At 38.5% G+C, this 14736-nt stretch overlaps 1 protein-coding gene across 4 annotated transcripts in view; it reads right to left on the bottom strand.

Moving 5' to 3' along the window:
- Positions 1-234: 234 nt before the first annotated feature.
- The window catches only part of WDR26 (WD repeat domain 26), a 31678-nt gene continuing 17176 nt past the window's right edge, over positions 235-14736 (bottom strand). For 3 of the 4 annotated variants that reach the window (XM_074579022.1, XM_074579025.1, XM_074579024.1), the window contains 8 exons: positions 11603-11743; positions 10113-10232; positions 9219-9364; positions 8605-8683; positions 7910-8039; positions 4972-5157; positions 3965-4039; positions 235-3457 (listed from right to left, as the gene is read on the bottom strand). In XM_074579022.1, the coding sequence (XP_074435123.1) occupies positions 4008-4039; positions 4972-5157; positions 7910-8039; positions 8605-8683; positions 9219-9364; positions 10113-10232; positions 11603-11743 (834 nt within the window). In that variant the 3' untranslated portion in view covers positions 235-3457; positions 3965-4007. The remainder of the gene's footprint in view (positions 3458-3964; positions 4040-4971; positions 5158-7909; positions 8040-8604; positions 8684-9218; positions 9365-10112; positions 10233-11602; positions 11744-14736) is intronic. The other variant, XM_074579023.1, reaches the window with a different exon arrangement.

Here is a 14736-nt window from a genome sequence, read left to right as displayed (position 1 = left end):
TCTTTGCTCTAATCATAAAAAGAAGTTAACTTTAAAAGTTGGAGAACTTTAGAAAAGATAGAGGGAATTTAAAACAAAGGTGTCATTTCCCCCCCCACTACCCTCCCCTCCAAAACAAGGACAAATCTAGCATTTTCCCTTTTATGCTCCATTGTGCCTTGAAAATTACTTACCTGAACAGCTAAAGAACATTCTGATAATAAAATGCTTCGGCATAATTTTTTTTTTTTTTTTCCTCTCAAAGATCTGCCTCAACAATAACCTGGGGCCACTGTGAATATTTTAAGCCAACAGCCAACCAGAGAAAAGTTACAAAAGGAGTACACGCTTACAGTATTTTCCTCTAAAACCATGGGTCTGTTGACTAGAAATACAGCGATTTATTGCGGGTGTGTACTTGTTCCAGCCTTAGGCTCCAGCCTATGAACATTTTTAAGCACATGGAAATCAACGTGTTGCAAATGAGCAAACTTGGTTCCCCCCCCTCCCCCCATAGTCTCATTTTATAGTCTGTGCACAAAAAGTATTGGTACTTTTCAATTCACATATTGTGAATACGTGACACGTTAGCAAGAGTTTAGGTTCCTCCTTTAATCTAGAGGTTGGAATGGCAGTTGTTACCGCTAGATCTAACACGTCAGTGACCAAGTAGTGTGGGCAAATGAAGATTCCTCTCACCTTTCTTTCCTCTCTGCTCATCCCCTGCGAGCAGCAGACAGCTATAAAACATGCTCTTACTGACACGCTCCGGAAACGGTGCCATCTATACGGAGCTTTCCTTCCCGTTGCATAATTGCACCATGAAACTAAAGTGAAGATATCAGAACACGTGCTTCCCCCTAACTCTGCTTCTAAATATCTGAGTTGTATTTGAGAGGTGCAAACCAAGTCCAGAAGAGAAACCCCAGAACGGAGGGGCGGTATTTTGGCAAAAAGTAATAAGCTTAGATTTCTAATTAGAACATATTGCCGTGGAACGTAGGCATCAGCCCATCCACACCCCGACACAGCTTGTACCAGGGAAGGAGTCTCACTTTGGTTGATATGGCCACCACATTAAAAATGCCTGTTGAAGTGCGTATGAGGCTTTAAGTCTAAACTTGAGAGATTTGATCCAGCCTTCACCACCTGCCTAACGCTCCCACTGAAGTCCCATGAGCACGAGGTAAGCAAGGAGCACCAGACCATCGTATGAGACATTGTTAAGAGACATCAAAACCAGGATGATGCTCCTGACTCTCCCTAAACAATGTTTTGTTTGAAAACGTAAGTTCCAGAGTAAGACAACACTAGGGTAACTTCCAAAGATTCACATACTGGCATTGCTTATGAATTATACCATGTTTTGAACACGTAAAACACTGTTTACAATTTAGGTACTCAATTTTTATTTAAAACCCAAAGGTTCAGCTTACTCAAATTTGAACTTAGGAAATTGTCTGTTTCCCTACAACCCTGATGCCACAGGAACAAGACTGACTACTCTTACGCTGTCTCAACTAGGAAGAGAAACAAAGAGCTTCCTCCAGAACTAGCCAACGGAAGAAGGAACCAATCCGTAGTTTTAAGTTGACGCAGGTATTCCCAGTACTGTGGAACAGCAACTGCCACCCAAGAAATTCACCTTAATTTTAAGGCAAATGTATAGTTTGCCAAGAATGTTAAGTTCCTACTTCATTTTGGAGGTACTAAAAGAGCAGTGTGTCAGATTCAGGGCTGGTCTTAACCAAAGTATCAGAATTAAGTTTACACACAAGGCAAGAAAACAAAAGAAAAAAAATCTAACCTGCTAAGCTTCACTTTGTTTGGGAAAGAAAAAAGGGACTGTTTATGTTAAGCACCACATTCCCATTCGTCAAAGTGGCTACACTTCCCAGGAACTCCAGCAAACCTTCCCCCACCCTTCTTCCACACATGACTAATAAGGACACTAGATCATTATCTCATTAAAGGATGAAGTCCACACTCCTGTTCACATCAGTTCTCGGCGGCATGCCTTTCCCTGCTCCCTCTTTACTCCACAGCAGTACCAACACTACCTTTCCACCCAAGGTGGCAAAAGGGAATCCAGTGCCATCCCATAATGAACTTTTGTGTAGTGCAGAAGCACAGAGGCCATCTGTTTATGTCAAAAAGAATAAATACTTAAATTATAAATGTCTTTCTCTTTTCTTGACATGGGATATTAGTGGAACTATTCCTAGATGTGTCAAGATGTTCACAGCACCAACTCGCAACAAGGCCTGGGAGAGGCATTTAAATCTGCAAACTTAAAAGTATAATCTCAAAAAGAAAATAATCTATACACCTTTGTTTATCAAACAAAGAAAGATCTCCACCATAATACAAGTGTTTAATTACGATCTGTATGTTAATTACTTTTACAAAATGTTGACTTTGTGAAGAAAGGATTCAACATGTTCTTCCCTCGAGGTGTAGTCTACCTTTTACCAGCATTGTTACACACATTTATGTAATTAAAAAAAAACCCAAAAGACCTTGTCTTGTTTAAACTCTTAGCCTGGTGCTGCACTCTGAATGCTTTTTTCCTAAATATCTCTAAAGATGGACAGTGAGTTTCTCCTTCCAAAACAAGCTTCACTGCCTACGTAAAGCTCCTTCCAGCCACTGCTTTTGATTGGGTCTCAAGACACTCCAGAAAAGCATCCGTGATACCATGTTTCACGACACTTCTTGCATTGTTTTAATTCCAAATGTATACAAATGAAGTCATTTTAATCCTATAAATAATTTATTTTTAAAAAATTGTGCTGTTAACCCCTTTTGCAGGGCAACGAGCTATGTGAAAAGTACAAAACTTTTTGTCAAATGTGATACTGAGAGTGCTTTTGACATAGTTCATTGGTTTATCATCTCAATTGATATATACTGCGCAACGGGCAAGGCTAGAATCCATGAACCAAGCTGCAAAGATCTCAAGCTAAGTAAGGCGGAGAGAGACTTGAGAAACAAGAGAAGGAAATACTTTCCTATCCAATGTATACTCTTCAGACTAAAGCACTCTTTCTATCAAGCCTTCTAAACTGTTAAATAAAGTGTTCCAAACAAGCATTTAAACTTCATTACACAGAAGAGCAACAAGAACAGTAGCCTGCCAGACAAAAAGGCAGGAGGGAAAAATATATATATTGAGTTCAATGGTTAGCCTGAATGTAGCACAGTTCTTCACAACCGATGGGGGGGTAATTTCAACACGGTGTCCAACAACGTTCTAACGACGTGCTTCATCTCGACTGGTTACTATGAAGCAAGGTGGTAAATGTTTGGCCCCAACCGGGCTTCAGAAATGGTTCTTTTTCATGACGAGCATGTCTGTCCAGCTATCAATCATGTTTGTTTGCACCAAATCCCAAGCCATTTAAAATACGACTAATTAAGTTAAACTGAAGTCGTCTGCTCCAAATTCGCCATCAACTATCCATGCTACTGCATTCCTCTGAGCAAAAACAAAAACATAAGAGAAAGAAATCACACCTTGATGATCTTATCAATAGTTAATATTTCTATTATAAAGTCATTAATACAGTGTATTGACATAAGTTTTACTGAACACACATTAGTTAATGGATCTTATACTGTAGCCAAATCCCATGCTAAAAGTTACTTATTTAGATACCATTATTTGTATTAATTTAGAGAGTAATTTAGCGTGTTAGATGTTGGTACACAAAAGGCATCTCTTCCAAAAAGAAGAAAACACACATTTGCATTCCAGTTCCAGGGCAGCGTGCTAGTTACAAAACTGTCTGTCATCCATTTAAGACTCCTAAGTTGTTAGGTATTATTCCATGCAGCTACACCTCTTGTGGAAGCACTGCAGTGAGAAATCCATTTTCTATTGTTTTGATTTTTATGGCGTTTACTAGCCTATTTTCTGGAGGGACTAAGAAAGAGAGCAAGCAGTTAACTGGAGAAAGCAAACAAAACCACGAGTAAAACCAACTGGAGGGTAGAGGCTCTGAGTCCTTATGGGTGCACTGAAGGTGTTATAAACAGGAGATTGGCCAGGCTGGTCCACCTAATCCAAGACCAGAAGCAGATGCGTCAGAAACCACAGGAGCAGGGAGGGGAGGTAATTTTTCCTCCTGATATCCTTCCAACTTTCATTCATTTTCGCTTAAGGGACACTCTGAACTAGAGGTGTTTACTTATCTAGTAGCACTCAATGGATTTCTCTGATTACTTTGTCTGGGTTCCCCTTGAACTAGGTCCACACCTAGTATCCATGAGGTCCTGTGGCAATGGGACACACTGTGTTTCATTTTAATGTCTACTGTAAATTTTTACCACAAGGTTGAATGTGTAATGACAGAAGCCGATAAAATGCAGAACAACCCCCGCGGTGGTCATCTCGTTAACAATTCGGGGGGGGGGGTTTGTATTGTGTTGTGTCTCTCTCCTGGACACAGATGATTGCTGATGGGTAGGAAAGAATCAATTGTGCATGTATTTTATGGTGGGGAAACTTCACTCTCTCTAGACTTTAGAGATTCCTTTTGTAAGCGTTGTAATACCATTATTCAGTTTGCAGTGTGGTGAGAATGCATTCTTTAAATTTTAATAACATTGTATGTTATTAAATCTCAAGCATCGGAGGCTTTTTTTTTTTTTTAGAATTCTACATAAATAAGATAATATAATCCTGAGGTCTTAGTGACACCATGGTTTTCTATAGGGCCATGTCAGAAATTTGAGTATCATTTTGGAAATACCAGTTGCTTCCTTTTTATTCCACAAACAAGTAATTAGACAAAAATCAACAGCCATACATTAAAAAAAATAAATCAGTAACTCAGTAACTTTTTTTTTTTAGTAAAAGTAACAATTCTAACCCAAGAGTTAAAAGCATTTTTCGATCCTATTTATGGTAAAGAAAATCCACAGAACCAACTGCCTTTGATGTAAGCTTTTAGTGATTAGAGAATACAGACAAACACACAGTTTTTTTACCTTCAATATCCTGGTTGTCTACGAAAGGCGCTGGTCCCCATATTCTAACAGTGCCATCATCAGAGGCGCTGGCCATCATGGATGGAATCTGTGGGTTCCAGCTCACACAATTAACAGTACGCGTGTGCCCTGTCAGCTCCGCAATTGGCAGCTCGCTACGCTTGTGCCAAATATATACTTTGTGATCTAAATAAAATACACATTTTAAAAAATAATGAGAAACACTGTTCTGCGCAGACCGATTTGCCATATCAAACAGCACTTCCACACAAGCTCTCAGCAACTAAGACACCCCATTTGTGTTGCAAAACCCATGTCTAAAGCTTGTCTGTTGAACGTGCAACAGCACTAACAAATTTTTTCTACTAAAAGTGATCAAAATAATATGGGTAAAACTCTTCCATTAAAAGGCATGTTCGCCTTCAACACTACAATGCACATACGCCAATACACAGCTAAAGAGAAACCAAACTACTCCTAAGTTAAAGATGTGAAGTTTTAACCTTATTCAAAAGGAAGTCTTGCAGATAATTTTTTTCCCCTCACTCATATTTACAGATTAGTACATGCATTATAAAGTCATGAGTACTAACGCAGAATATTTACAACCACCACCTGTTGATGAGTACTAGATAAGATCACTCTATAGTTTACGAAATACATCTTAATACTGAAGACCTAAAACATTCCAGTGAAAGAGCAAACAGGGCAAATGAGGGAGGACAAAGCAGCTTAATGTCTCAGAGTGTGAGCTATTACTGTCTTTGACAACAATTAATTCTTGTATCTTAATCATTTAAAGATATGAATTTGTACATATTAAAGTAGATGCAATAGCCCTACAGATCTTATTTTGTGATAGGAAGCTTTTAATTACTTCTAAGAACATGCTAGAAATAGAATAGTAAACTGGTCAGACACTCCACTGCAATTTTTAGAGAAGTGGTACTGCTTTATAACTAACCGTATTTAAGAATAAAAGACCAGTTGTTTGGGGTTTTGTTTTGTTTTTCTCCTCCCAACTGTAGACTAGCAGCCTTTAACAAGCCTGTGGGTTGACCTCTCTAGGAATGTCTTTGGAATATTCCAAAGAGAGCTACACAAACTGAACAAGTACGTGTTACTAGTATTACACAAAAGCCTAGTATTTAGGTCTAGCATATCAAATGAAAGTATTTTAATCTATTTGAAAGGTTTTAATGTAGATGTCATCCTGAAGGCTTAGCAAACAAACCAGTTTTCCTCTATTCCTCCTCCCAAGCCCTTACAAAACAAACTTTCTCTCTGACCTACCTGCTAGAATATCATCATGGAACCATGTGATAACTCCCTTGTCTTCTGCTTAATCAGCTCATTTGAGTGTATCACCTTTATATATACTTGCTTTGATGCAAATGTTCTGGTTGTGTTTACATTCCACTTAGGACTTCAAGAGACTACATATCCATGCTATTAATCAAACAACACAATTCACTCTCTGCTTAAACACTGGACACGCAAGCCTCTGCTGTCTGGGAGAATCAGAGCCTGAACACAAACCAGTACTTTGGTGCTTGTCAGAATGCCTGTATTTTCTTTTGGAAAAAACAAGTTAACTAGATTAAGGCAGCAAATTTCCCCTCTCAGAAAGAGACCTCCATTTTCTTCCTAGGGATGTGTTAGAAAAAAGCCTACCTAGCTGACAACATACGTTAAAGTTTAAGAGGTTATGACAGTGTAATCAATATTTTTTTTTTTTTTTTTTAAAAAAGGCTACAACAAAGCGATGTCATTTTTGTTTTGTTCACTTGTTTTTTGTGGCCACTTTCTCAGTAGCCACATTTACAACAATTCAGTGCAAAGAGGCAACAGCTTCAGACAGTCCAAATCCAAATAGAGTGCCATCAGTTTCAGTTACTGCTCAGTAGTTGTTAGACAATTAAATAATAAAGAATAAATAAGGGGGGGGGGAGGGGCGCGGGACGTAGTATCTACACCTACACATCAATATGGCTCAACACAAATCCTGAGCTTTCAAGTACTCGGGTCCCAAACCAAGAACTTTGTTCCAGCATGAAGAGGTTCACACCAGATTGGAGGGCTGGAGGTGCTGTCCTTCAGTCCTTCTATTCCACTGGGTCTGGTCACAGGGTAAAATTTGTTTTTATTTTAGACATATTTGGTATTTTCCAGGAAAGGACAGTAGTAAATATCCTGGCCAACCTTATTTCCTAACAGCTGTGAGTTATGTAGTACTAACAGTGATTGCTTACATGTTCCAAGTGTAATTCTTAGCCCTACATAGACTAGAATCTTAAGTGACCTCCATAGGAGGTGATGGCAATACATCAGTGACAGAACCGAACCAATTTAAGATACAAACCATTAACTAATTTCTATCCTTGCCACAGACAGTTGAATAAAAACATACCACAAAGCTTTTGATCACCAAGAAACCCTACCAGACTATGTCAACAACTGCTTAATTTGAGACTATGCTTAATTTGAAACTACTCTGTCCATAATTAAGATGATGAATCTACTGAAATTAAAATAACCTCACCACACCTATATCTTCAACAGGCAAATGATGCTGTTACCACCCAGAAGTATTTTTGAGTCAAGCCATAGACCTAAGTACCATACCACAAAAAGAAAAAGCGTCAAGAACACCCCACCCACTTCTAATTAAAACTGTGCAGGTGCTTTTGCTTTAGAGGAGCAACACAAAAAAGTGTCATTAATGCTTTCTACTACTACCACCATCCTCTGAAGAGATTCTTTCTGCTAGCACACAATTATTTCTTCAAGTATGCCACAATCTCAGTGCTCCTCAAACTTATTTAATGAATCAGCTGCTTGCTTTTATAGATGACAGTTGCTAACAACAACATTATAAAAGTAAGGTATAGGAAGGATACAGCGTTCCAGTTTTCTTCACAAAGGGGAATGACGTTACCTTCACTGCCACTTGCAATGAAATCTTCATTATGACCTCCAAAACATGAGTGAATTGTGTAAAATCCTTGTGTAACACCTTGATACTTTCTCACTAAAACTCTGTCTTGTAAGTCCCATAAGTGAACTCCCTGGGAGTAAGTATAAAGAATGTTATTTTACCATTAAACATTATTCATTGCATTCTTTTGAAACACTATAAAAAATTAAACATGAAAGTACATTACTTCAGCCAACTTCGGTACTATTACTAAATCAAAAGCATAAAGATATACCAAATTACTAGATTAAACTTCCAGTCTGTGGTCCCTTCTATTCCGAAAGCTCCTATTCTTACCCAAGGCTCCAAAAGTAGAAATAAATAAATAAAATCTAATTCTCACATCCCCAGACATGTCAGCCTGCCACAATTCTTGCTGTACCTGGCTTCTTAATGCAATAACCACATATTAGCATTTAATGGTACATATTTCACAGTATGAAACTCGACTGTAAATCAGTCAAAAAAAGCGAGTCTCAAAAATGAGACTGCCTTCTTGTCAGAGAATGCCATGCTATGCTTATGAATATTAAGGCCTTCGTATTACATGAAATGCAATTGTTTAATATCAAATATTCCAATTCGCATCTAAATATTTAAAAATGGGTAGCAGTTGCAAGCAGATTTATTTGCATTTCCACTTATCACCAACTCACCTGAGTTGCTACATTTAACAAAGCTAAACGGCCATTTTTTGAAATAGTAAACGACATAATAGGGTGATCTTCTTGCACTCTGAAATGATAAGACACATTGGTGTTAAGAGTCCGCTTAACCAAACAATGATGCAACACCAAGACAAAAGGCACGTCCTGTCTCTGCAATATTATCAGGGAAGGATAGTTCTGAATTTGAAATTAGGTATGTCTCTTTATGTCAGTACAAGTCAGGTCCGCGATAGTTTGCTTACACTTATGACAAATCCCAAGACCAAAAGGGATTTCAGACCTCAAATCCAACTCCTAACTTCAAGGCAGGATCTACTAAAATATGTCAGGAATCGAGATGAAGACAACTCTTGATGACAGAAGTGTCAAAACATCCACCAGAAACCCACTCCAATGCTTATATGAAGTTATTTCTAATACTCGATCTAATGCTTCTTGCTGCAACTGGAAGTCATTAATTCTTATCCCATGTTGTCCTCCTCCTCTTTTAATACTGAGAGTATTTTAAGAATTTATTTCCCATCCTGCTCCACAAACCCTTCCTCAATCTTCTTCTGACAGCAAGAACCAGGAGTTCAAAAACCAAAGAAAGAGGTAGTTACATGTTCCTGTCTGTAAGATCCTCAAAGTTATAACCCCGAATTCGCTGGTGTGTGTCCGACGCTAGAACAGTTTTCCCATCACTCAAGCACCAAAGGCATTGTACTCTCACCCCTTCCCAGGAGTCAAGCAGATTACCATCTAAATCCTAATCACAAAGAGAAAAACAAAAAACAGAACAAAACTGTTAGTCTCAAATTTCTGAGGAGTTGTGACAAAAGCATCTTTTCCACCTTCTGTTCAGACAATTGCTACAGAAAGCAATCTCACCCTGTAAAAGAGAGGACTTAATGAATTAGGCCTTGGTTGTCTTAACCAAGAGCTTTTGTAGGTATCTAACTGTCCTGGAGAGCTAAGAATGCCTTTCATCACTTATTTTCTTGTGCGTGACACGTGCAATCTACGTCACGTCACAGAGCTCACCTTTGCAGTGGGTGAGGTTTGCATATTGCACTATTATTCTGGGCACCAATTCAGATGACAAATAAAGTAGGGTGAGACTGTGGACCACCACCCAAAATCAACACTAGTCAAGTAATGAGGGTTTCAAATTTCTGTTCACACTAAGCAAAGACAGCATGCAAAAAATTAAGACAGACATAGTAAAAAAAACCTGTGGAATAAACAACATTTGTGGACAAAAGCAGCTAAGAAAGAAATTCCCAGCCCACAAACTCTCCTTTAGGCATCTACAAAAGATGCTTGAACCCCTCTGATTGCTACATACAAACAGAAGTGCTGCTGAAATACTTGCATTACTGTATTGCTTCTTTGAATTACAAAGGATCAGAAGCTTTAGCGTGTGCACATACGAAAAAACACGAGCCTCAGATTTGACTGTGACAGAACTTTCACTTCTTGCTTTCTTTTCAATGGGACAGATGCAGAGAACTTACACACTGATAGAACTGCCCACGCTGACCTCCCGTTACAAAACGCTTCCCATCAGGATTCCAGGCCACACTTGTTAAACTGTCTTCGTGAGATTGGCTCATCTTTGTCCTCAGCTCCCCAGTCTGGAAAATAAACAAAGGCAGCAAGGCCTTATAAGGCCAGAGCCCTTTCCCAAAAAAGCATTGATAATTTTATCTGACATGTGTAGTGTTTGGAAATGCATTATTTCAACAAGTTTATTAAAAAGCAACACAAACCTATGAATAATGCAATAAAAAGGCAGAACTACTTCAACATCTCCAGTAAGCCTGGACTTGATTTGGGACAATTTCTTTTGTCCCTCAAATCAGGAGAGATGGACTAGTTGGTGTGTCAGACAACTGAAGATTATAAGTAAAGAGAGGAATTGAAAGAAGTTGGAAGAACGCATAAGAGACGAGCAATATGAAATGAAAACAAACATAGAAAGCAAGGACGCAGGAGGAGACCAAAAGAAAGTGGAGATGACAAAATATATTTTAGTAAAAAGCTGGAGTATCAGAGCGTTTAGAACATTTTCCTCCCTGAGCTGTAGCTCTCCATGCCAAAATTTAGCTTTCATCCACAGCTTATAATACTACTGTTTCACACGACAGAGAGCCAGTAAATGGCTTACCGTTGTCGAAACAGTAAAGGCTTCTCTCTATTCCCTTGTGCCAGCTCTAGTGGCCTTCACTGTGCCAATTTAATCAATTGAACACAAGAAAAGTATTCCAAGGGTGAAAAAAAAGGAAGCGTTTTTGTTTTAGGAAACTAAATTAGTTTGGAGTCCAAGACAGTAAAAGAAAGACTATATAAACCACAACCAAGGTAGGGGAAGCTTTTACATCAATTCAAGTGTCCGTTAAAAAAAAAAAAAATCAATAGCAGAAAATGTGTTTCAACTCATGGAGGAAACAGCTAAATAATCTAGTGTCTGACTGAAAAACAAAGTTCTGAAATCATACATTTAAGCCTTTGTGGACCTTCCACCAATATCACTGGGAGGGTTACACAAAATAAAAATAACTTGTATCTTTTACTTCTGCTACTTATCAAAATCTTCAGCGAGCAATTGCTCCCCTTAGATGATAATTCTGCCCTGTGTTTCTCTTGATTAATTTACTCTGCTCATCTCTTCAGTAGCCCTCTAAGGTCCTATGGATTTACACCATCCCTTCTCAGAAGTGATCTGTAACCAGATACACTAAAATTGATGCACAGTCCTGGACACTTAAACTTGAACTCTAATTTCATTTCTGTACAAACGGAGTACAGAATTTGTAGGCCAACATAGTCTGTATTTCAAATTAGGGAAAAAAACCAAAAAAGATCAGTCTCTCTTCTTTACACAATCACACCTTCGTACAAGTCTGTAGAAGCGACTTCCTTCATGCTTAGCATATTTACATATTGAAACAAAAGCAGTAGGCTGACCACAAAGTCTTATTTTTTACTCTTAGTCACCACTTACTTGTACATTCCAGAGCCAAAGCTCAGAACAATCATCTGGGCCACAGGCAACAAGATAGTTGTCATCTGGACTCCAAGCAATATAAGAGACACCATACGCATGACCTTCTAACGTCTTAAGTAGTTTTAGCTGGTGAGTATCCTGAAACAAGAGAGATTCTGTTAAGATAATGCAAATAAACTCCTACTAGATTTCACGTATACAGCGTGTCCAAGCACAGCACGGCAAGTTTGCTTGATGCAACTTGGCACCTGCATTTTACAAGGCATATGAATAGGTTCCTATTGGAAAAGCAGCTGCTAGTTTACAGAGTAGAAACAAAGTGAAAGCTTCTAAGTTTCAACGTGCAAAACAAGAACACTTGTAGATAATTTTGTTCTAGTCTTCCATGATTCTGAACATGAAACTCCCAAAATACTGTTGCACACAGAGTTGCACATTACATTACACTTGGTTTAGTACAGAAGATTTCTGTAGTGTCAAGTCTCTCTACATCTACTCGTATACAAAAGTACCATTATCCATATTTTACATAATTAAGTTACTTTCATAAAAGTAAAAGACATGCCGGGACTCTCTTACGGTTAAACAGAGAGCCAAAACCTTTATGCATGCTGAGAAGGGAAAAACCTCCAAGTGCCAATGTTTTTATAAACTTGAGTATATTTTGTGTGTGCTGCTCAGGAAAAGTTTTACAGAAAGATATTTTTAAAAGCTTCCTTGAGAGGTGTTCTTAGTGCTGCCTACAGCAAGCTGTTCTATCTTTTCTGCCAGATTTAGTGAATGAAGCATACTTGGCTCACACAGAGTACCTTGTATCACCTTTATGCTACAACTCTTCTACTGCTGCCTTGTCAGAGGAACTTGACTTTCAAGCAGCTTATCAAAATAAATAGTACAGCTGGATACTGTGAAACAACCATACACTGGCTTCCTAAATACAGAAACCTGCTTCAATACAGTATTAGCACTGACTCTTGACAGCAACATGCATATACAGAAAGTAGAACTGAGCTTGTTAAACTGTTGACAGTAGTTTTTGTGAAGCCTGTTGGAAAAGGGCAAGTAGATTTTCCTCCCTCACCCCTTCTTCCCCCCACTCCCCGGGTCCTGCATGGGCAATGTTTATACCTCCCACTTATCTTTAAAACGAGTGACTTGTTTGAAAATCTACCTTGATGTCTCTTATTGTCCCCTCTCTTTCTTTTGTTTTAGTATTAAACAGCAGAGCACCTCCTGGTTCTAAAGAGAAAGAACACAGTCAACAGAGTGACACCAAGAACTGTTTCCTGGGATCAGCTGCAAGGGATTTGGTGACTCTCAGCCAGCCTGCAGCTTTGAAGGTTCTGTTAGCTAGAAAAGCTAAATTCTTCAAAAGAAAGCAGGCTAAGAATAATCTTCAAAGCACACTGAAAAAGAGGCAAACAAATGGACCTCCTCAAGTCCCCTTTTCCATTCTAATTATTATTCCTGGAATGCATTAGACACTGCTGTGTCTGTAGCTAAACTGATCTGCAAGGAAACAGAGTCATGTCTGACATCATCTCACATCCTGGAGCGTGCCTGCAACTGATGTGTTTCTTTTTACATCAGGATTAAGTAGCCTGTCACTTCTGTATCACGTTTGCTATTCCTCTTCTAATGATAGTACTTTGTGGCTATTGCTATCTCTCATACTTCTCTGCAAATACAGCAAAACTGCTATATCATGTTTTGCTCTAGACCAGCAGTCAATGATATTTCAGGAAAACAGCCCCAAGTTTAGTCAATCTGCTTCCCACCCACCACCAAAAGAAATACCAGCACTTCTGTCCCTTACATCTAGCTTCCCAGATTTTTGTTATGTAGAAGAAAGAACTATTCAGGTATCAACTTAACTCTGTAGTAGTTGAGATCCCTGGCTGAAAAGCCAAAAACCTGTCAACAGTTTTTAGGAAGTGCAGAAAAAAAAGGAAGGTTTCTGTAACGAACAAGTTGGAGAGCTCTATCCAAGAAGACATGTGCCAGACAAGGTGATGCGCCTACTGTGCTTATCCTTTGTGCTCTAGAGATTCTGCCATGCTTAGTAACAGTCAAATAATGTCTTCCACACAGACATCCTAGTTCACTGAAGACATTACTTAATGCTGCTCAGTCTGCGTAAGAACTTCAAAACGAACAAATGAAAATGAAAAACAGAAGCATGGGTTAAGGCAGCTCAGACATGTAGCTGTGTCTTAGAAAAGAAATAAGAAATTCATGGTATGAAACGAAGAAGAGACATGGAAGCAATGTCATTACACATCAAGAGGGGTGATGAAGAAAAGAAAGGGAGAAATGAAGGATTCTCACACACATGAAGTATGCGTGGAAAAAGAAATATAACACTGTTAATTTAAAACAGTGTTCTCCCATGGCTTGTCCACACAGAGTCGGATGGATGTTTCCCTGTAGTTTATACATATAGACTAGAATAATTCTATATACCTAAAACTTTGAAAACCTGATTAAACTTATGGTTCAAAAGGCACTGTCAACTGCTACAGGAAATGTGAGAAGCGTGCTCTGGCAAATATGAAAATGAACTATTTAAGTTATGTGGCATAATGTTATTGAGGTATCTAGCTCCTTGAAAGGGTTTACTTTTTTTTTTTTTAAAGTACTCAAATACAGAAGATAAAACTCTACAGAAAGCTGCTTTCCCACTATTTATTAGAGATTTTGTTCCTTTAGTAACCCTCAGCCAAGAAGGTTAGTCTAAACACTCACCAGATATTTGCTAACAATTCACTATAAAATGTGCTAATCAAGATGTTGGGTATTAAAACCCACCAATATAAAAGGAAGATGGGCCTCTACAATCAAGTGACAAGTCAACTGCAAAAAAGATTTGATCCTTAATTTACTTAGAGAATTACTTTGGTAAAAAACAAACAAAAACAACCCCACAAAAAATACAGATCATTTCCTAACTAAATAACAGAAGTCAGATTATGCCATTATGCATCTCTTGGCCCAGAGCACACTGGCCCCAGTAATAAACAAACCGCAACGGTTCTACGCCTGAAAAATCCATAGCACTTGCTCACAGGCTATGTAACAGCTATGCACACAGAACAGGGTTTGAAGTTCTCCCATCTTCTTAACAGCAAAAA

Source organism: Larus michahellis, chromosome 3 (genome assembly GCF_964199755.1).
Source record: "Larus michahellis chromosome 3, bLarMic1.1, whole genome shotgun sequence".
Classification (NCBI taxonomy): Eukaryota; Metazoa; Chordata; class Aves; order Charadriiformes; family Laridae; genus Larus; species Larus michahellis.
The sequence above is the reverse complement of the archived record's forward strand: the minus strand, read 5'-3'. Positions and strand labels throughout refer to the sequence as shown.